This window comes from Pholcus phalangioides, unplaced genomic scaffold (genome assembly GCF_987345545.1).
Source record: "Pholcus phalangioides strain wild (caught in Gottingen) unplaced genomic scaffold, Ppha-v1.0 ptg000022l_1, whole genome shotgun sequence".
In the NCBI taxonomy this organism is placed as follows: Eukaryota; Metazoa; Arthropoda; class Arachnida; order Araneae; family Pholcidae; genus Pholcus; species Pholcus phalangioides.
Genome location: NW_028301615.1, coordinates 11,550,369 through 11,574,777, shown reverse-complemented (window position 1 = coordinate 11,574,777; position 24,409 = coordinate 11,550,369). Strand labels below are relative to the sequence as shown.

At 38.3% G+C, this 24,409-nt stretch overlaps 1 protein-coding gene across 1 annotated transcript in view; it reads right to left on the bottom strand.

Moving 5' to 3' along the window:
- Positions 1 to 429: 429 nt before the first annotated feature.
- The window catches only part of LOC149069467 (TBC1 domain family member 1-like), a 114,046-nt gene continuing 90,066 nt past the window's right edge, over positions 430 to 24,409 (bottom strand). Inside the window, exons 17-23 of the mRNA XM_089249436.1 lie at positions 22,669 to 22,820; positions 9,776 to 9,868; positions 7,544 to 7,703; positions 7,267 to 7,436; positions 5,771 to 5,944; positions 3,085 to 3,415; positions 430 to 1,111 (exon numbers count right to left, since the gene is read on the bottom strand). Coding sequence (XP_089105562.1) covers positions 861 to 1,111; positions 3,085 to 3,415; positions 5,771 to 5,944; positions 7,267 to 7,436; positions 7,544 to 7,703; positions 9,776 to 9,868; positions 22,669 to 22,820 — 1,331 coding nt within the window. The 3' untranslated portion in view covers positions 430 to 860. The remainder of the gene's footprint in view (positions 1,112 to 3,084; positions 3,416 to 5,770; positions 5,945 to 7,266; positions 7,437 to 7,543; positions 7,704 to 9,775; positions 9,869 to 22,668; positions 22,821 to 24,409) is intronic.

Genomic DNA, 24,409 nt, shown 5'->3' with positions numbered 1-24,409 from the left:
GAACAGTTTAATACGCTAACGCGTGTTGTGACTGTTGGTGTTCTTCGACCAATGTGTGGCCAGACAAATTGGACGATAAGGCGGTGCCTTTGACTTATGTTGGAGGCTGGAAGGCCCTGATCATTCTTTTCTAAGCGCCTTTCCGGCTCCAACATTTGACGATCGTTGTTCTTTCATTGATCATTCATCCCTCCATCTAATGTGGTGTGGAGCGGTCACAATATTCACCAATGATCAACCTCGGAACGTATTGGGCTGGACAGGGGTGTGGACCCGGCTTTAGTGTGATGAAAAAGTTCGATATCATGACTTATTAAAACATGCAAGTAGACGAACTATAATGACAATAGCATTGTGGTTGCACCACACAAAAATTATACAAGTTTCAAAACAGAAACTAGCAGCAAGAAGGAAAGAAAATACAACAAATAACAATATGAAAACGTTTTATTATAACATCTTAGTTAATAACTGGCAACATCAACAACTTCGACGAAAGACCAAATTCGTTACAAAAAAGCAAGCTAGTAAAATATTTCTGTTCTCAAGATCTTAGAAGACTATTTCAACAAGACTTAGAAAGAGCAATAACTATAATTCTATACATTACATCATACACAACCACATACAAACACACACATATATATAGGCATGTCTGGAAAAGGGAGGGAAAAAACACAGCACCAAAAAGTTATGGTGATTAGCACCGGGATAAATTGATCCAAAAGAATCATTGTACAAGGACGGGACACTGTGTAAGTAATATTACCACAAAGAAAAAAAAGGAATATTTCTACAATAGTTTGCATTTCGGAGTGTAATTAAATAAATTATAGAAAACCAACTATATATTTTTCTTCTCAAAGTTGGTGCATCACCCCATCTTTCCGTAAATCGTTTGCATCCCCAATGTATGAAATAAGATCCTCATTCTTCTGGTTCTTTACACTAGAAGTGTTGAATACGGGATCATTCCAAGAAATCAGGTCGAAATCTCCATGATCACAGTTCTCATATGGTGGACTAGAATTCTCATCTGGACTGCTTACAGTTATGGCTATATCACCAGCATTATTTATCTTCTTCTGATCTTTTGAAATACTTGAGACATCTGCAAAATAAACAGAATAAAAACTAATGCTGGGAATCGATTAAAATTTTTAACTGGTTAATAAAAAACTTCAACCGATTTTAATATAATTTTTATCAAATATTCTAAAAAATGCTATTCATCATTCATAGCAAACGTAGTGTTGGTAACCATATTATGTTAATCGATGCTATAAATATATATTCTATTCATTTCACGCATCTATCCATTGAATAAACCACTGGGTTTTAACCTTTTTAGTTCCACAGACCCCCCCCCCTCCCCTCTCTAAAAAGCACTTTTAAACAAATATAAAAATATAATATAATAAAACTACAAAACAGTGATACAACGCGTATGTATTTCTTCTTCAACACCTTTGAAATACACAGAAAATTTATTTGAAGACGGCATTACACTATAGAAGTTTGGTAAAAGATTTTTTACAAAATAAAGCAGAATTGCAAGAAACTGGGTATATTTTCAAAGTTGGACATGTTTCCGCATCATCAAAATTTGTTTATGAATAAAAATCAGTGGCAACAGTTCTCAGATTAAAATTTGTGAAGCCATCAGATATTTCCGGATGAACAAAAAATGTGTGTGCGAACGATAAATAAAATTAAATCCATGTTACATGTGTATTTTAAACACTTTCCGCTATGCACTTTTTTTACATACACAAAACAAAATCTTTCAAAAATTTGATGATTCAAAGACCTGCTTCTGATAAAGTTGACAACTTTTATGGCTATTGACAAAATTTCTTTCAGAGTTGCCAGTGCATATCTGTGTAAAAAAGTGATGAGAGGCAACGAGACTTGAGGGGGGGGGGGAATTATTTTTTTCACAGAAGTAGTTTTACATAGTAGAAAAATTACTAAATTCCCCTGTAAAATGCAATATTTTTTATCAATGAATTATGCTTCCATCTGATCTACATTAGCTGCAAAGTAAGGGGTGTGGGGTAAGGCGTGACAAATCAGGAATATCTATTTGATTTTTCCGAGACTTAATATGACCCCTTTACATGCAGAAAGACAGTCTACTATGAAATCAGAAAATTTTGAGCCATCTTCAGGCCGGGACAACACTATAAAAGAAAATCTTTCATCAAACTTTTATAGCGAAATCCCGGCCTCAGACACTAACTTCCCAATTGTGAATTGAAAATTACAGGCGTAGGTACCGATTTCCTAGTCACTAGAGTGATTTGGCACCTGGAATATTGCAAGCCCTTGTCAATGTTAGTGAGAGGCAGGGGTATAGACGGAGCTGGAAAGTCTGGGGGGGGGGGCACGATGAGATGATGTCAATTCATATATGCATTAGATCAGTCAACTTTACCTTTGACTCCGGGGGGGGGGGGGGGTGCAATGCTTCCCACCGTATGTCCGCCCATACGCAGGGACACAAGATATTTTGAGTTACCATCCTTCACAGAGAGCATTTAAATTAACAGAAATCGGTTAATATAATATATATAAAGGGTATTTTCTTTTTATATTTCAATTTTTTCATCGAAATATCAATTTTTCTTCTTCTAATTTTTGGTTGGCTTAGGGGAGGGGGCATGTGCCTCCTGAGCGGCCCTCTGGGTACGCTTCCGGTGCGAGAGTTAAATGTGTCAGAAGCCAGAGAGTAACAGCAACCTAATAGCACTACTCAGTGTTTCGAGTGTCTTGATGACAAGACTTTTCAACGGAAAGACACCCTCCTGTCACGGCTTCTCTTGCAATTGATTTTTCATTCCTGGAATACTTTAGTACCACAAGGGGAGAGAGGGTGTGCAGGATGAGAATCGCTGCCTTACAGGGTCCAGTGTCTGACATTTGATCCAAAATAAAGATTTGTACCATCATGCATAAAAATTGCTATATAAATTTAGCTTAAAAAGGCTCTGAGCTTGTCAAGACAGCCTGTGAGGCGTCAAGCAATATTATTTTACATGCATCCAAAAATCAGCACAATTTCTACAATAAATGAACACAAACCTTTGTTGGTGGACTGCTGACTATCCCTTCTATCACAGAAATCTTTGATGAGCTGCTTAAGTTGCATATCCTCATCTTTTTCAGTTCCCGCAAGGGCATATACAACCTGGAAAGAGGGTGGACGGTGGTCGTCTTCTTCGGTTTCGTTACACTCATCCTCGGCGCATGCAGCCATCTCAAGCTTTTGAAGTCTCTTCCTCATGAGGTTGAGACTGTGCATAAGTACTTCCTTTTCATCCTCAAGCAACCGGACTCTATTTTCCAATCTTAAAACTGTACTTTTGTAACTTGATTCTGATGACTGCAGGTTATGAATAGTAGAGTATGCAACCTAATAAAATAATGGATAACATTATAGATGGCTGAAATTTTATAATAGAACACTGATGTCGGATATATAAAGCAGGGCCGCAACTAGATACTTGGTTAGCCCCGGCAAGCTCGAATTCTGGCGTCATTGTGTAATGTGGAAGGAGTGATTAAAGAGGGAATTCGGCACCCCCCGTATTCAGCGCAGGGGGAAACAGACCCATCTGCTCCTCCCTAGCTGTGGCCCTGGTATAAAGTAACGGGCACAACCTTTTAAGTGTGCGGGTCAGATATACGAGATGGTTATCGCTCGAGGGTGAAAAACTGGTGCACTTATCATGGACTGACTTTCTTTCAAACCGGGCAAAACTCAGGTCTATCGACATGGGCAATTTACTACCGAGTGAGCTGTGCCAGAAGTGTGAGTACGTAACAATCTGAGTGCGTATATAGTGCTGTGTCTGATTTCTCACAGCGTTAGAATTGAAAAAGAAAAGTCACCGGTCCCCTTGATAAGTGAATACGAGAACCTACTGGTCCGCTAAACGAAAACTGTTCTAAGTAATCATTAATTTTCCCAAATATATTGGCATTTAGAAGAGTGATATACCACCAAGAGGGTTGCAAGAAGCCATAAAAAATCGACTGCGGATCGGTGATTCTGAAATAGGAGATTCTTCCGCGATCAATGTATCACAGCTGGGAGGGAGACGCGAAGTTTTTCGCTAGTGGTCCAACGGACTACCATAATTTTTTTTTCTCGGTGGTCCGATTGTTTTAATCAGTAGTCTCAGACCACCAATGATTTCGAACGCTGTTTCAGTGCTGCCATCTATATTTCAGAAGTGAAGTGCAATGATTGAATATTTATACCGTTTATAGGTCTGTTGCGAGACTTTTTAGCGGGGAGATCGGCTCGCATTCGTGCGTCGAAGTTGAAAAACCACAGAAAACCAACTTCAGCCGACTACCACTGTGGCGCAGGTGAGGTTCGAACCCGGGAACTCACGATGCGCGTCCGTCACTATAATTAATCGACTACTACCACCACATGGACTACTAAACCATACATGCACCTCGTCGATATTCCTCTTCGGAACGTCTAACGAATTGGTACATGTTGGAATGTGTCTGTCCGTGTTGTGAACCTTGTGAGCTTGTTTCTGTGAAATACTTGTTATGGAGCTGCCACCTATTTTTCGAACTACGAGTGAAATTTAATGATTGAAGATTTTACGAAAGTAAGCTTGTTGCTTTCTGTGGCGAGACTTTTCAACGAGGAGATCGGCTCGAAGTTGGGAACCGACCACTACAGAAGAGGTGAAAAGGTTATCGATGTGGTTACCACATGGACTGACTTACTTTCAACCGAGCCCAACTCAGGTCTATCACCGTCTACGGGCGATTTACTATCTAGTGAGTTGTGCCGGAAGTGTAACTGTGTGTACCTAACAGTCTGAGTGCGTATGTAATGTTTGATTTTTCAGTGCTGCCATCTATATTTCAGAAGTAAAGTGAGTGATGTGTTGTGACTGACTTACATTTGTACTGTTTGTAGGTCTGTTGCTCTCTGCGGCGAGACTTTCTTAACGGGGATATCGGCTCGCAATCGCGCCTTGAAGTTGGGAACCACAGAAAACCAATTTCAGCCGACCACCACTGTGGCGACGGTGGGGTTCGAACCCGAGGCCTCGCGACGCGAGTCCGTCACTATGACCACTCGACCACCACAGCAGCACCACATGGACTATAAGTTCCCGAAGTAGCTGTAAGTGTAAATATCCGATAGAACATTTTGTCAGCCTAATTGAGCCCGCGGGCCAGAGGTTCTGCATCCTTGGATTCAAAAGTATTTACTGTTCACCGTAATACTATATTGCATCACACTTTTGTTTACTACACAGAAAAAAGGTAAACGACAACTTAATTAACATTGTCAGGGAACGTAGTGCAAAATACCGATGTTGTTAGACGCCCTCCGAAAAACAAAAATAGGTGACGAATTTGAAAATTTGTTGATTTTCTTCGAGGATACAAAAAACGGTCATAGCAACGATTTCAAAATTCCTTAAAATTTTTATGGAGCAGGGGTTCTTAAACTTGAGTCGCTGGGGCTGCCAAGATGGGTCATAAAAATTCACTAATTTAGAAAAATAATCCAAAGCTGATCACGTTGTTGATATTGGCTCGCGGTTGAAAAAGGTCAAGAACCCGTTATACAGGGATTTATCGTAGTAAAGGATATCGTCGAAACGAGAGGATTTTAATATCGAAGAGTCCAAACACGACTTGAAAAAAAATATCGTTGCAGAGGAATTTATCGTTATATCGAGTATCGTTGTAGAGAGGTTTACTGTAATCTCACTAAAATACTAACCTGCAGCTGTTCGATAAGTTCCATATTTTGTACTTTGAGATTTCGATTCGCTGTTTCCATTTTCTGAACCAGCTCGGCATCGACACGAGATGGACTGTACATCATTTCTTCCTTAAGTACATGGTATTCAACTTCGTAGGCATGCAGTTGCTGGCTGATATCTAATGTGAATACCTTAATTGGGAAAAAAAACAAAGCATTTGAAAAGAGTTTCCCCCCTTAAAATTAAATTAAATATTGAAAAAATAAATAAATGCATGACTAGTTAGCTATAAAAAAATGTCGATAAAGAAGAATTTCATGAGTTGCGAACCCGTTTCAAGTGCCATATTTCTTGGGGTAAGTACCGTAGTCGGAAAAGAAATTATTCATAGCTGCACCTTTACAGGATAAAATTTAACCCTTTCCGGTCCAGAGATTTCTCGGTACTTGGTTGGTACAGTTCGTTTACTTTATAGAGCCCTCGTCGCCTGTGATCACTAGCTTTTGCGTTTCTTTTTAGTTCTGCTACAAAGCCAAAATCACTGGGGCATTCCTGAAATTGTAAGGGGGCCCGTTAATGGAGCACTGTTTTTTACTGGTGTGTTCAATTCGACATAGGACCGCAAAGAGTTAACTTAAGCTTTTTGTTAAAAAGTGCTGGCGAAATGCTCGAAATCGATTCTGAATGGCTGAAATAAAATTTGATTCGTAGATATTGAAATTTTATCAGATAATATTTTTAGTCGATTTTTGCAGATGGTGTTTTTTTTAAATAAAAATTAACGCAGTCGCAGCAGTATCAGTATAAGTGCTGTAAGTCCCCAAAATTACATTTCCGAAAACGTAAACCAAGCGTAAACTAGCGGGAAAACCAAGAAATATACGAATTTTTCTTCATCTCCATTAAATTCTATTTCTGAATATGTACGTTCATAATTGTCTCATTTCTTGTTGGGAAGTACCCAATACAACGTAAGTTTTCGATGGAACAATGGGGGGGGGGGTCCTTTACAACGAGCTTCGACTGCATTAACACATCGTATAGACCGCTTTTTTTTCCCCCTTTAAGGAAAAGCTCACTGATCATACCAGCTACGCGTGAGCATAAAAACACGAGTTAACTGGTGACGGTGAATAATGTGTTAACATTTTTGTCATCCTGCTTCCCATATGCCTATGTGGCACTCCATGGAATTCAATAGAAGATCCAGTAGAACCTTGCTATAACGAATCAGATAAAACTGACATTTTTATTCTGCAAATCCAGGAAAATCGTTATATCGGGGTCAAGATCAACAAAAACAACAGCACAGGAACTTCTGCCCATAAAAAATTTGTTAAATGGGAGTCGAACTTAATTTTGTCCGTGAAACAATGAATTTTAGTGGTCTTTTTTTTTTTTTTATGCAAAAAAATTCTTGAAGCATTTATCAACTTATATTCAAGTAATAATTATTAAAATTAGATTCGAAATTACCTATAAACTTAGATTTAACTAGATGATGCATACTAACCTGATTGAAAACAATCTGTAATTCGACCATATTCATCGATGTGAGTCCGGTTTTGAGGAACTCCATGATGGCTTCGAACCCATGACACTGCAAGATAGAATCCTTCTGGTTTCGAAGCAGAACCAAGGAAACTTTGAAGATTGTCTCGACACCTTGCAAAAATATTAAATCTGAAAGAGAACGTGGTTATTTAGGTAAAATAATAAGAATTAAATACAATATATGCAGTAGCATAAAGGTCATCAAAATTTAGGAAATCAGGGTTTTCTATACCTACCAAATAATCGAGACACAAATCCCAGAGGGAATTGAGAAGCAAATAGGGTGAGAAACCAGGGAGCAGCGTATAATGTTGGTGCTATGTCGTACTTCTCCAAGTGGTCATACAGATCACGGTGGCTATCGTGTATCAATCGAGAAAGCTGATACATTTGAATCTGTAACAAAAGTCATTGATTCATTTGAAATTATTTCGCAATTCATGCATGATAACTGAAAAGTCTAAGAAAACTTAGCATGCGTATGGGATTCACACACACCATACATGCTCAACCCGTGGTCTTTGAATTAAGAGTGGCTCTTTTCTGCACCCTCTCAACCAAGTCAATGTCCCTTTATAAGTATGGTCTCCAAAACCTATAGATTTTGGAGACAGATCATACTCGAGAGCTTAAGTTCCAGAGCACTCAAGTGGCTCGCGGCACATTCTCACATCACTTGAGGACCCGCGGCATATTAACATATCCACCCCAAGTGGCCCATGGCACATTTACAGATCTCATAAGTAACTTGCGGCGCTGATCCAAATCATTAATTAAATTAAGTGGCCCACGACACGTTAAATCAATTGAAGTGGCCTGCACTTTGCTAAAGGTTAAGCACCCTTGCTATTCACGGTTAACCTGTGAGGTTGAAAGAGAAAAAAAATGGAGAGACAGGCCAATGCTAGTTGCAAGAATTTTTTATAACTTATGCCAAAAATATGTTTTACTTCAGAACGTTAATTATACGTTTCATAATCAGCAATAAAAAAATCTATATCCAAACAATCTAGATTCATGACTTTTCTCCCCCCTTCCCCTAAAAATAACACCGTTATTTCCCACGTGTAATGCGCAGGGATTTGAAGTCAGAGTCGTGTAAGTCACATTTTAAACAATTCTGACTCAAGTCCAGAATTGTAGTCTAGAAGTGCTAAACTTGTTGAAAGAATGAACTAAATCTCAGCTCCAATAATTCGCCACTAGATTGTGAAATCACAAAATTTCTAATATGGGAACCTATGATAACAATTCTAGTAATACCTTCTTTTTCTCAAAATGGGAATTAATCAACTGCACTCTGCTTTAACCCCTCATGTTAGAAAACGGCTGTTCATGATGTGGATTATACGCCGCTGCGTATTATCTTCTCATTTATTTTAAAGTATGGAATAGAGAGAAATGAATAATTTGTAAAAATGATGTTTTTTTTAAAGATGTTTGGATAAAAGCGGAAAAATTATAAATTTTGTTTTTCCTCCGGCAAAAGAACATGTGTGACCAATAATTCTTTTCATTTCTTAATATTTTATTTAATGGCGAATGAAATTCACGTGTACTAATTTTACGATGACATTCCCCCCCCCCCCCTCAAAGTGGTAAAATTCGAATCTTCGGATTATACGCAGCCGCAGATTGCAGCGGAAAAGCGAGTAAAATAAGGCAAAATACAAATTAGCTCTGGTATGGCACAAAATACGGGGGGGGGGGTACGCAAATAAACGTTTTCTAGACGGGTACTTCAAACGTAAAAGGTTGAGAGCCACGATTAAAATTTCATACACGCTTCTAAGAATAAATACATTAAACAAATGCAGCTTGTAGGAGGGGGGGGGGAGAATTTTCGTTGATGGATAAGCAAAAACACTATTGTTAAGCATTGAGAGATGAAAAAATACCGAGCTAGTTTTTACGGGGACACGCCAAGAAAATGTACTTTCAGAAATTCCGCAATCGAGTGCGATAAAAAAGCAATACGTCCTCTTACAATGCAACATGGTTTATAGAGAATAAGAACTATATTGTGATACGAACAAGACCTCGATCCGTACTTAACTCCGTTTCCACCCACTTCCCTAAAGGCCCTCTTACATTTCATCTTGACGGATCACGTCCTCAGCTCATAATGAACTGGAAATAATGGTAAGGAGAAAAAAAGCTCTTTGATTTATGGGATATAAGAGAGGAGTTTGATTTTAATTTCGTCGTGTCGGAAACATTACTCGCCCATTCAGAGTGAAGAAGATATTTAGAATCATACATCAACGTCAAATAACGGAGGTTTGCCACGCAGCATACTCTTAAACATCCGAGATATATTCCCGTGCATTATCAAACGTGATGCGCAAACATGCACCAGAGATGGATACACCAAACTGAATCCGAAAGAATCCGTTTGTTCTGTTTATTTTTTCGGTTGTAAACGTGTTTTATTTTTCTATTTCAGAATCTCGGAAGTTGTGTATTACCTGAAGAGCGACCATGTCGGGCATGTATTGTCGACGGAAACCGAGGTGGAATAAGATGTGCTTCATCATCTGGAAAGCTTGTTCTTCCGGCATCTGCAAATAGCAACAAAACAGTCATTAGCAGCAACTGTCACTTGAGAAGCGATCCAATAATATATATTTTATTTAGGAGAGAGAGAACAACGAACAATGTTAGAGCACCAGACGCATCTGTCATGAATGTGGGAGAAACAGATGGTAAGGAACAAATCCTTAAAACTAAAAAATAAAAATTTCTTTTCAAAACTTTTCTTTTTTTCTGAGCATCAACATAATCGTGAAAATCGAGGTAAATTTCGTCGATGTTCAAAGAAAAAATAAAATTCCATTCCGTTTCAGAATGTAAGAAAGGGTTTCTCATATAAACATGACATCAAATGTAAGAAAAAAAAAGTTTATTCCGTTGATCATTTTTATCGCAGTTTCCCAAAGTGGACAATATCGCTCTCGGGGGGGGGGGGGCGGTAGAAGCTTTGAATTTACTATAGGATCCAGTTTCCGGGACGGGGGTTAGTATCTCTTAGTATAGGATCCTATGGGGGTTGACTTGAGTTGGGGGCGATGAGAATGAAGAAAAAATTGATTTTTTTTTTCACCCGCCTGCTCTTCCCTAGTCGGCTCTGAATGTAAGGCCGAGTTATAAGAAAAAGATGAAATCATAACTTATTTCAATTTATACATTCCCCCGAACTTTGAATATCAAAAGGTTCTTTTATGGGGAAATTTTTTTTCCCCATACTGATAATTCCCTTTCCGATTTTACACAAACGTACGTACTTCCCATTGATTCACATTGCATACATGGCTCGAAAAAAAAAGTGTCAAAAATAAAACAACTTTCAAAAAAATAAAATATTTTGATATTATCAGCGGTATTTTTGGCATCCGCTCAGAAGAAATGATAAAGTTTTGTGAATTAGAACTGCAAAAAAATTTATAAAAAAAAACAGTAATTTTACTTCCCGTGTTCTAACGAGACGGTCGCGTGAGGACTAGGGTGACGTCACTTGATTTTTCGAAGAGAGTAGCTAGAAAACCGGTTATAGGGCTCCCGTGGTGTTTTCTACGGACTTTTTGCTCACCCTGTACTTGCCCGGTGAATTCTTCAGTTTGGCGCTTGTATTGGGTGATGGCGAAAGCGGAGTTGTGCATGCTTGAGTAAAAAGATTGCAGTTATGTTTGCAACCACCTTAAGGGGTGCCACGACCCTAGAAGTCGATTTTTCAAAAATAACTTCAAAAAAAATATTTCATTCGATTAGAATTACTAGCAAATTCGCAGATGATGTCAAGCTAATGGGGGTAATCGGGAATCAAAGCGATAGGGAGTTGCTCCAGACCAACTTAAACGAGATTGCAGCATGGGCAAATGAATGGAGCATGACGTTTCGCGTTGATAAGTGTATGGTCACTCATTTTGGTTCGAATAACCCACAGTTCTCTAACGAGTTGAATGGTGTCACTATCCCGGATGCAACTAGGGTCACCGATTTGGGAATTCTCATTGACGAGCGACTTAGGTTTTCTGAACATTGTTCAGCGGTGGTCAAAAAATCGAATAGAATGCTCGGTTTCATTTGCAAAAAGGTTTCTTCGCGTTCTCCTAAAGTCATTCTTCCGACCACCACTGTGGGGTTCGAACCCCATGGTATATTTTTGTACCCTTGATGACTGCACGACACAAAGCTTTACGCCTCGCCTGGGCCCGATAACACCGACATTGGACTGTTGAGGACTGGAAACACGTTGCCTGGTCTGACGAGTCTCGGTTCCAATTGCTTCGAGCTGATGGACGTGTATGGGTATGGAGACAACCTCGTGAATCCATGGACCCTACATGTCAACAGGGGACTGTTCAAGCTAGTGGGGGCTCTGTGATGGTATGGAGCGTGTGCATGCAGTTGGCGTGATATGGGACCCCTGATACGTCTAGATCTGACTAGACTAGATCTGACAGGTGACAGGTACGTAAGCATCCTGTCTGATCACCTGCACCCATTCATGTCCATTGTGACAGACTTGGACAATTTCAGCAGGACAATGCGACACCCCACACGTCCAGAATTGCTACAAAGTGGCTCTAGGAACACTCTTCTGACTTTAGACACTTCCGCTGGCCACCAAAATCCCCAGACATGAACATTATTGAACATATCTGGGATGCCTTGCAACGTGCTGTTCAGAAGAGATCTCCACCCCCTCTTACTCCTACGGATTTATGGACAGCCCTGCAGGATTCATGGCGTCAATTACCTCCAGCACTACTTCAGACATTAGTCGAGTCCGTGCCACGTCGTGTTGCAGCACTTCTGCGTGCTCGCGGGGGCCCTACACGATATTAGGCAGGTGAACCAGTTTTTTTGGCTCTTCAGTGTATATATATCTCAAAATGTTTGCTCGATTTCAATTCTTTCTCTTACTTAAATTTAAAAAAAAAATCCTAATTGTGGAAATTAGAGCAACGCAATTTTACGGAATTCCTCCCAATAGCATCACCAACCATATTCAGATGAATAGGATCATGAGGAAGTAGGTTGACAAGTCGAAAAAAAAAATCATTGGCGACCTCTTGCTGTTCACGCCTCCATTAGCAAAACGCTGACATTTTTCCCAACCAGGAAAAAAAACATGAGTCATCCTTACTTCGCGTTTAACAAGAGGGATTCTGAAGTGAAGATGAACACAAATAGCATTACCAGCTGCTGAATTTTCTTTTCAAATTTTCGAGCCACCAGTGTATTTCTTTATAAAGCAGGTGAAGAAAAGTCCGACGAAGATCTATAACATACACGGTCAACCCCTGATCCGCGGGAGAAACATGGCCAACGAAGCCAAACCAAATATCAAATCCTGTAAATCCCAGACTAAAATGAATATTTATGAAAAATGTGAAATATTATATATTAATATGAAAACTGAATATTCGAACTGCAGACAGATCGATAATTTCGGATTCTCTAATAAAAATCTGAGCGAAAGTGGCGTTATTTCTGCGGGAAAATATTAATTCCAAGGCCGCATTAACGAGCTCAGGATAAATTTCTCCGAAAGCCCCCCCCCCCCCCCAATTTCTTACATGGGTTAAAAGTGCCTTTCTGGGGGTAAAAAACTGAATGGAATGACCAATAACAAAATTAAACGAAATGGAGAAAACACGTTTTGAATTTCTTTTTACACCGAATTTTTAAATTAATCAGTGGACCATTATTTTACTGGGTCGATCGAGACCCCCTCTGATACTCATTATTATTTGAAATTTTCATTATGTATTTGTGCAGGGGTGCAAGCGCCCCTCATCTATTTCGGAGCAGCGAATTTCATTTTTGGAGCAGAAATTTTGAAAATGGAGCAGAACTAAAAACGAACTATATCTGCAATATAAGGAGTAATTTTTCTGTGAAATGCCAAAAGTTTTACCAAAAATGTTTGAAACAAATAATTCTAAATAAATTTCCTTCACAAATTAAAATCCATTTAAATTTTTTCTGAATTATCTTATCTGTCACTACTAAAACATGCATTACTGAAATGACGAATAAAAATCATGAGACTCTTTTCAAATTAAGCAACATGCATACTAAAAACCTATGCAGCAAGAATTTCTGCTGCTTGAACACCAAAATCTTATTCATCCTGATATATAAAAAAAGTGTGTGCAGAATATAATAAGGGTTTCCGTGAAAAAAAATTAGCTTCTCACAAAATTAAAAAAAATTATTAAATTTAAAAGCAAAATGCAAAAAACGAGAAAAATATAAATACCTTATTTACTTAAATTTTTCAACCTAATAGCATGTTAATAGATTACGAATCACGAGTTGCTTTCAGAAGTTCAGCATCTCTCTCAATGACAATTTTTTTCAAATATTTAATGCCCTTGAACATAAGATTTTATATGTTTTATTCCATTAAAGCATTGGATGGACAGATTTTTCAATGTTCGAACAGACTTTTATTTATTTGTTAACAATGAACTCTCTTTCACTGTCTGCGTTACCATGTGCTATAGATAAAAAAGGCTTCACCATAACTGGCAAAATTTTGAACTTTGGGCTGCTTTCAAGGTTATAAAGTTTGAATATGTCTGCCCAATATCTATCTATTCTCTGAACTGATTTCACTTCTTGTAATTATTTGCATTGTAGTGTAACCCATTCATCACACATAATTAATAGTTTTGTTAGTGATACAAAGTTCAGCAACATCCCAGCAATGAATGAGAGGGACTGCAAACGTTTCATTCTCTCCAACATGTTTTGGAAAGGTAGGACATTAATATAAAAAAAGGTATCTTACAGAAGTTATGTAAAATGAGCACATGCTCCTAGTACAAACTCCTTCCTTTGACTATTGTTAAAAGCATGCCCCTCCCCCACCAATGCAGTGGCGGTCCGTGCGGCCATATTGGGCGCCGCCCTAGGACGGGTGCCAAATGGAATTGAACGGGTGAAAAAAGCTTTGTTTACCAAAAAAAAACCGCCGTCAGTAGCGCCAAAAACAGATTCCGCATGGGTAGAAATTGTTTTCCTCGAGCCGCCCCTGTGTTCACCAAATCCGGATTTTCGCAATGTGAAATTGCCACGATCGGCAACTGCCGACGATAATCACACGACCGCATAGTGACTAGATGACAAAACTATGAATATTTTAGCTGGAGTTTTAACAGATCCCATTTTTTTCCAATGATTTTCGAAAAATGTCGGTAATTTAAACGAGTAAACCAATCTTCTTTTCGATGTATGCGGTCTTTGAACGCAGGTTGGCAGCCGCGAAATTACCGTAATTTTCAGTATATAACCCGCAGGAGAAAAAACGGTCTCCAAAATCGGAAAATTCGGCATATTCACTCAGGGACTTTGATAGCCTGCCGGTTAACCAATAACAGTATAGGACTTTATACTTCAAGTTAGTAGAACTACTTTCCAAGGTCACGACATAACGTGATTGTGGTAGATGGTGGGAAGTGGAAAAAAAAATTGAAGTTTATCCAGCTCCGTACCTTTTTCCGTGTCTCGGATAGAACGCTTCCAGTGAACAAAATTTTCATGCTGCTTTTTCCTAAATTCCGGGTATTTAATGCACTACAGTGCATTAGCGGTACCTATGCACGGTAATTGGCGCAAATGCGCAGGGATTCGGCGCCTTGGCGCACCATGTAGCAAGAGAACCGTTTCGGCGCAATTGGCACAGCTCTTGCACCCCTGATTTGTGTGCCATGAATTCGTGAATAGTTTAAAAATTTATTTTAAAAAATGAAGGAATTTGTATACTTGAATGCAGTTTATGAAAAGGTTATTTCCACAAAGCGGGACTTTTTTTTTTTTTTTATACAGAAAAAAAAAATTAGTTCAAATTTTTGTCGAAAGAGAATTCTGCACGAAAGCAAATCACTGGAAATATATAAATCATGGTCCTATAAAATGCAGGGTGCTCATTTCTGAATTTTTCTGTTGCTGGAGCTTCCATAAATTTTTTAATTCTGATGTTCACATTGGTGAAGCTTTACCACAGCCACGAATAACCGACTGCCGCTTTACGAACGTTTCGGACACAGAAGACAGGTCCAGAACTGTATGATTTACTTTGGTGTAGTGCCTTTTTATTTTATCAACAAAAATCTGAACTAATATTTTTTCGATACCAAAAAAACTTTCATAAGAATAACTTTTTCGCGGATCGCATTCAAATATACAGATTCCTTCAAATTTTATGAACTTTTAAACTATTCACGAATTTATGGGACATCCTGTATCAAATGCGATCGAAACATTTTCTGAAAAAAAACTAAAATTTAGGAGAAACTCGATTTTTTTCAAACAAGTATACTTTTTTTTTCAACTAACAACCCGCAGAAAATTGATTTTAGAAAAATTCTCTCTAAAAATTGACCCAAATTAAAGCAAGGTAAAATTCTAAGGTGCAAAAACTAAAAGTTTTCTGTTCTTCTGAAGTTTTTCAGTGAACAAATATTTTGGGGTCTGTAAATATTCAGTGAATGAAGGATGGTCCAATGGGTCGGGTGAATCAATACCGGATTTTTTTTTACGAAGCCCACTTCTAGGAAAAGTATAAAAAAAGCATAAATATTTGCAAAAAATAAAAACACAGGTTTCTTATTTGCTCAACAATACATTAAAAATTTAAACAAGCAGTAATTTTTTTTTTAAATTGCGTTACAGGATAGTCAAAAATGAAAAAAACAAATGAAAGCCTGGGTTTTATAGTTTCGCATTTGTTTACGAACAGGGAACCTATGACTTGATCTTCGTTAGTAGAAAGCCAAACAAGCAGCCGTCCCTTCTTCAGATACAACACGCTTTGAATAAGGGAAGACCATGCAGATAACGATCCAAAGGAGAAAGGTCCTCCTGCCTCTCCGATGCTATTAGTTATCTTGTAACCTTCGGTGGATTCGTCACCCGCAGTGATGGGATTCCGGGTACGCATCCGTTAAGCGTAGGAGTAACAAAAATGGTGAAATTCATCTTACCACACTAAATGTAGTAACGCAAGGTACATTTTTTCCGTTCCTTCTCCGACATTTTTTTTTTTCACAAATCACACAACAAACGAGGATGATGGAAATTCAAGAGGCTGGTTGGGATAACCCTAGTCATTTTTTTATCCCTCATCTATCACATCGCAAAGTAGAGATATTTATTCTTATACAAGGAATTAGACTAGAGAAAAACTAGTGCCTATGAACTTTTTTTGATCTCATCTTTGTTAGTCCTCCTTTACCAAAGATGTTATAAGAGAAAAAGTGCAGAATCCATCCAGGAGCGATGTCATCAGTACACATATATTACTTCTTGTTAAGATTAGAGCTTGAACAAATGGGGATCGATATCGTTGGGTGCAGTTTCCAAGCTTCCAATATATAGAATTACTTAAGAAAGGTGGGGGGGGGGGGGTGCAATACAGTAATAGGTTTGCACATTTTCCTGTATCTCACACAATGCAGCTTTCAAATAAACATTTTTCAGCTATTATGTTTTATAATTTTCAATGTGGTTCATCGGAACCGCACTCACTTGAGCACTTGCAGTATGTTTTCTCAAATTCTAAACTCTTCAAAACTGAAACATAGTACATGTATGTGAATGCAATATTAAAATCATGCTGCAATCCCCTTACAATATACCAGTCCGGATCTTGCACCATGCAATTTCTGCTGTTTACGATGTTGAAGAAGTTCTGTGGGAGAATTATATAAGTTTTTCAGCTGTGTAGGGTTCACTGAGACAGCTTCCAGAAAAAGCCTTCTCTGCTTACTTTGAAAAGTGGATTGAATGGTGGGACCACTGCATATCATCGGATTGGATTTTAAATTTTCTGGCGCAAGGACCAATTTGGTCAAACTGCGCCAACACAAAGTATAAAAATAAGAAAAATCATCCTTTTGTCATGTCAAAATACTAAAATCATGCATGATAAAAAGCAACGTAAAGCATAAAAAAATGACATGAATCGTAAAAATCTATAATTTGTTATAAAAACCAATGACTTTAATGAATTTAAAAATGCGAGATGCATCGCTGTGGTCATTTAAAATGTCATGAAGTGAAAGATGACTTTGACCAAAAGCGGTCGTAAAATGATGACGATGATATGAACAAGTAAAAGCATGAGTAATGGTTAATGGACTTTGACAATGTGGGCACTGTGGCTGACTCTCTCGTAATAAAAGATATGATTGTGTGATACGACTGTGTCCTATGCGCAACCGGGCAAGCAGAACTTCCTCCTTTCGGTTAGTTCTGCAGCTCGAACGCCAATGGCCAAGTGTGGGCTTGATGGCATGTAATTTGTTATTAATTTGATTGCTCCAATGGTCCTGCCAGCGGTGATGCATCACTTCCCGGAGGATTGAGAAGTGGTCACTGGCAGGTACCAAAAGGTTATTGTCAAGGTTAGTAGTTGTTCGAGCTGCAGTGTCTGCTTTTTCGTTGCCCGGTATTCCTACATGACCTGGTACCCAGTAAAATTTTACTGTGGTACCATGATGAATGAGGTAATGCAGTGCATGAAAAATGGAATGAATGAATGGATGAGTGTGAAACGTACAGGAACACAGTGCTTGTAATGCGCTGAGAGAGTCGCTATAGATAATGCATCGTCGGTGGCGTTTGAGTCGTATATGCCGTAGAGCCTGAAGGATTGCGTACAGTTCTGCCGAATATATAGTCAATGTGTCTGGAAGTTTGAAAGATGTCTCCTCACAGCAGATGTAGGCACAACCGACATGGCCAGGGCTCTTGGAGCCGTCGGTATATATGGGGAAGTATCTGTTGTACCTACCCCTGTGCCTAAAGAATATCTGTCGATATATGACATCTGCTGTGGTGGCTCTAGGGTATAATGATAATGAAAGAGAGACATCTGGCAGAGACTGCTCCCATGGTGCCAGTTGCCAAGCAACTGGGGCCACACGACTGATGTCTACTGCATATCATCTGAGCGATACTTTAAAAAATAATAAATTATTTTTTGCCGCACTTATATTTGTTGATTTTTTATGAAAGACATTCTTAGGGAACGCACCTTGTATCTTAAACAACTCCTATTTTCTTCAGGGAGCTCACGAGCTGATCTATGCCACTCGTTCATAAATTATGGGAGATTTATAATGGAAAAATTTGTCAGTGATTCTTTTAAACGTGTGTCAGAGATGTGATGAATCATGGATCTACCAATAAGACGCATTCAAAAAAGAAAAAAAAAAAAATCACAATTTTGGCTTCTTACAAATGACGAGACAAATGCTTTAGCAGTTTAAAAGCTCTCCAAACAGTGTTTTCTTTCTTTGAAGAAAGTCAACTAACCTTTATGCTAATGAATAACTTCTATGCTTATAATTATAGTAAAGGAAGAAAAAAAGCGACCGATGCCTTGTGATGCTCCTCGATTTGTTTCCCAGAAGTATTTTTCCCTGACCCTTGAGAGGCATTCAAAGACAGAGAAAAAGGTGGCAGTTCCCCCCCCCCCATTATGACAATGCAACATCATGTATCCACTTGCCTCACAAGAACAAGAGTTTATGCAAAAGCTCCGTTGTTCAACTGTCACCTCCACCCTACAGTCTAGATATAGGACAAGTGCGATTATTTTTTGTTGCTGAAAGTGAATCTTTGAAAATCGGTTAAAACATATACTGCTCTTGTTATGAACTTGAGGGGAGGGGAATTAGATCAGCACATCAACTATTGCTTTTCACCGATAAAAATCTGTATCAAACACAACGAAAAATAACTCAAGAACATGAAACTGAAAAAGTCTAAAATCAAAATCAACTGCTAGTTTTTTGGTATTTCAAAACTTTCAGAGTGACTTATTGCTAAGAAATAAATAAAAACAAAGAAAACGTCGGCATTTTTTTAGTATCCACGCCCATGGTTAAAAATAACCGATGGGGTTAAAAACTCACGATAGGGGAAAAAAAGCAATATTATTCCCTAAACAAGAACGGTCAGGTGCAGAAAGGCACGGGGAACAAATAAATTCAAACCGAACCAGGATTAATAGGCGAGTTAAAAAACGTCGTTACGAGAAACGAGCACTTTTTGACTATCAATACCAGAAGTGGGACAATATATTATCGGAGGAGGGTCAGCCTCTTTTCTCACGGCCGCACCACGAAACTACCTGGGAGGTCCAATATTGGCCTCTTGATAAAATGTGAAGACGACACCCAAGAACCCTCTACAAATCCCAAAACTACTAAAAATGAGGTAAGGTATAGGACTTTCTTCAAATAAGCTCAGGTGTTTGCGTCGCTTTAGAGAGGGCCGATAAGGACACAAGGGGGAAGACTAATGTCGTTAATCGTAAGATAGATACTATGAGCAATAGGTCGGGACATCAAAAAGTCTCCTTTTTATTGGTTTTTTAAGGGAAAACGGCACGTCTCGACCGAAAGCCAGAATAATCTTGCTCCAATGGCAACACAGAAAATGGTAGCTTCAACAGCATAAAATGCCAAATTACGAGTAGCTGCCCATAAACCGATTTTTTCCCTCATTTTCTAAGAAACATTTATTTTTTTACAGCTGCTTCACGCCGACTGGGCTCGGATAATGCCAAAACTGACATCAATTGCCATGAATAATTCTACAAACTGACGGGTGAGGTTCTGAAAAAGCACATATCAAAGAAAAAAAAAAATACTGGTAATAACAGGTTGAGGTACAACAGGACAAGCTCAAGATGTTCCTGGTTATTACTCTTCGACACATGCATCATCATCTCTCATCTGAGAACTTTTTTGTCACCACGTCAACCAATGCTAACTGCGAACATGACAACAATAATTCAACCAACATGAAACTACTGTGTGTGTTACTAAATACACTGAACAAGTTTTTTTCTTTTTGACGCAATGGACGTTTCCACCAGATGAAACATTGGACTGGATGAGAGAAAAGGGAATAGCATGTTACCAAACAATGAATAAACTAAACAGCTTTTAGAATAATTTTAGTTATAAAAACTTGACTAAATTTCCAGAAATAAAACTCGACTGTCTCACGTTGTATCACCGTCAAGACGCGGTTTACAACAAAATCTACTTGATCATTTCCCAGAAGAATACGTTATATAAGCGGGATCCGTTGTAATGCGGATCAACTTTATCTTGGCTTTGTGTCGCTGTGCGATCGTGTGAACATCGAGCTGAACTTTCATCGCGATCAGCCAGGTTCAAACCCGTTAGCGGCACATTACAGTAGTGGGAGGCTGAAGTTGGTTTTTTGCGGTGGGCCGGTCTCCTATTTGAAAAAGTCTTCCCGCAGAGAGCAGGCAGAACATGATGCCTTGCTCGAGCAAGGATTTCGTTCACCTTTTTTTCCGAGCACATACTCTGAAACACCGTTATCTCGAATTTCATTCACATTCGTCGATTTCAGCGGTCGCTGGGGTGGGGTTATCGGCAAAGTTATTTTATGAACACCCGTTACATGTTATCCAGGAAGGGATCGATCGACAGATTTTTTTCACAATTTAATAGTATTATAAAATATGAAGTTCACGTTTCAAGTCATGATGAAAATCCGATCAATTACCCTAATCAAATTGATGATAGACAACTTATAAATTTCAAAGAGATTAAAATTCTCAACTTCTGCAAAAGCATGAACACGGAATAAATCAAGTCTTTAATCCTTTAAAATATTCAATAGTCTTATTTTGTTTACTTCTGTCTTCACAAAGATGAATATCCTGACAATAAAGCAATAACAACGTAACTACTTCCCAGGTATAAAAAGAAAAAAAAAAGGTTGTAATGGCTGAAGCAAATCACAGTCGACAACTATCAAATTCCAAGCCAGTAGCAGAACGAGGTAAATTTCCCACGACTTCAGCGTTTCACTATACACACACATACATATAGTACCACCCGGAACAACTATCTCACGCCGGGAATATCAAGTAAGCATGGCCCGAACAAGATCTTTATGACCGTTAGTTACCATAAGTTTTTATGTCCGAAAGAAAACAAGATGGCTAGTAGAGTTCGCGGAGGTGGAGGCGAATCCGGTACGATAACACCGTCGCATAAATTTCACCGACAGTTACTAACGATAGGCCATATCCCGGTGTATGTGAATGCCTGATACACATTGTTTTGGAGTTTTGACATTTTCTCGAATTTCCAGAAAAATACTGAACAAATCACTCTGAAATTTCCGTCATATATACCCTATGTTAGTACTCACCATTTCCAGTTAAAATTTAGTCAGGAATGCATTTAATGGACCGAAAAAAGATTAAAGAAAAAATATTTTTGATCGACCCTATATCAAAAAAAAGTTGTAAATGACTAATTTTAACAAAATATTGCACTTATTTCTGTGAATTTTCGTGAGAATAGCACGTATATTCAGGAAAATATGAACATTTTCTATAAAAATTCCAATTTTTATAGCATGATTTTCGCTTAAAACATACCAAGTTCCTCAACATATTTTTACAAAATTCACGAAACACATGACGCTATACATGCGACATACTGTGAAGGAATTTAAAATGTGACAAATCATTAAACAATGAGATATGAGTATTTTTCAGTAAATTACTTAATTGTACATGCGAAGAAAATAGAAATTTCATTTTTCATAATTTGATTGCCAGATATATTATATATTTAGTGATATATATACTTTAGCGCGATTTATATGAAAAGTCCAGCTGAATGTCGTGAAAATTCAGAGAAATATACGTGATATTGCGAGCCGTAACTTCGAAGCCGTAATTTCGATTATTTACCGTTATTTCATTTTTGACTTCAATTTGTTTGTTTTGACATTACACACGCGTTACGCTAAAATACTTCCCTTGCATAGCATCAGACATGCGTCTTTGCTCATTCGCATAATGCTGTGGGCTTATTCTAGAAATAATCAAATAACAGAAAATAATCGTATATCGATTGGTAGAAAATCCCATATTATTCAGTTAATCGAAATTACAACTGACAATATCACGCATATCTTCCTGAATTTTCATGACATTCTTAGAATTTTTATATAAAGGTGCACTATGCTCTGTTATGGGTCTGATTGCTCACTGTGGCGAGATTTTGATAATATGTACACGGGTGCTAGATTAGGATCTGCAATTTAATGTTCATCCATCCCCCTTCACCGGAATTCAAACGATGCTAATAAATTACATTAAAAAAACTTTTTTGCGGTATAAGATTTACAATATCGTTCACCAAACGATAAACCCTAGGCCGTTTATCCTCCATCATGTTAAATTACATATATTCACCCTTAAACTTGAAGCTGTTACGAAAGTAAATTTGCATAAACCAGGGTATAATTGAACAACGTTTGGAACATAGGTTTTACTCACGTGCAACAGAAGTATTCCAGACACGAAGCTGAGGCCTTGACAATATCCGACTTCACCGTCCAGCAAAGAGTAAGCTTTCAACAAATTGAACAACGAGAGTTGACCAGGACCGAGTGGTTGTGAGTAGAAAGGGTGGTTCGGGAAAGTTCTTCCTGCAAAATTATAATATTCAAAATATGATAATGAACAAATAAATAAGAAAAATACATGCTACGTATTCTAGTCACCACTAGGAAGATAACTTGCTGGAATCAACATGCCCCGCCGCAACCTTCAAATACCTAGCAATCGTTATAAAGTGCTCAGTCCATGCGTCGCCTGTGGGAAACACTAACTGGCACTTCAAAAAAAAATCAAAGTAAAGGAATGCTCACACACACAATATTTGCGTATACATTAACTCAAATCTAGGATAAGTACAATCAAGAACAGTTATGCACAGATGAACTCGGTTACAACGACAAAGATTCTACGAAATTTTGTCATTATAACCGAAGTTGACGTTTCCAAAACCTCTGAAAAAATATAGAGGGAATCAAACACTTTCCGTGAATTTTTTTTCTCTTATAATTCGGGTAACTATATTTAATCGAGAAAAGTACGGGAAATTAAGATAATTAATACGGGACAATCGTTAATTCCCACCCAACAACTTGCCAAATGTCCTCATTTTCCGACTTTCCAGATCGCTGGGAACCCTGTCATAGAATCAGTGTCGTCATAACACATGGGCCCACCCGGGCACGGCCTGGGGGACTGAAGAGAAGAGGGGCGTCGCAAAAATGGGAACTAATTGAAATTTTCCAGGAAGGGCCTCAGAAAAATCAATTGTCCCGATGGCCTTGGACGCTCTTAAGACGGCCCTGCACAGAATATGTATGTAGTCAAATATAAAAGGTTGGGGGTCCAAACACTATAATTAAAAACATTGATGGGTCAATGATATAATATCGCTTATTTTAGTGATGAACGTTCCAATAGGAATCGCGTGATGCCATGCCAGGAAAAAAATAAATCTAGAGAGAGGGGAGAGTTCATGGGAGACGGATGCAGTGTTAATCTGCTCGCAGTATACAATTAATTAAAGTAGAAATGTAATGTCTCCGCATAAAATTGCAAATAATAGGCCTACTTCATTATGCTGCTGGAAGAACATGCGATCTCGGACTGAATTTTGGTTTGTATTGCCGAGGGCCGCGCCTAACAATGACTTCTGGTAGATTTTACGTTACCCAGGTTGCATCAGGAACAGGCCTACCACATTTCAACCCCCTGCACCCTCGATTGGTCGATAGCACATACCGCAGCAAAACCATTGGAAAAAATGTGATATTTGCCGTTGGTGAAGTGCTATTGTGCACTCTCTAAAAGCACCTCCAGTTACTTTACTATTCGACCACACATTCTAGTATAACCAAATATGCTTGTTTACGTCTTATATCTCCTCTTTAAGTTTGTTCAATGAATTTAGAATAACCATGCATATTTTGAATGAATAAGATTGCACGAAATAATCCAGACATTTAGCCAAACACATTACACATAAAAAAAGATATATTATTTCATATCTCATGGCAATAAATAAAGTTGTAGATCATTGAAAGTCAGTAGCACATTCAAACTGCATAAGTGAATCATCATCATATGCTCTAATTTAATGGTATAGTTGAACGATCACTCAACTGAACGAAAAATGACAGGAAATACATTCAATTACCTAGGGAATGCTTGGTTTCATTCA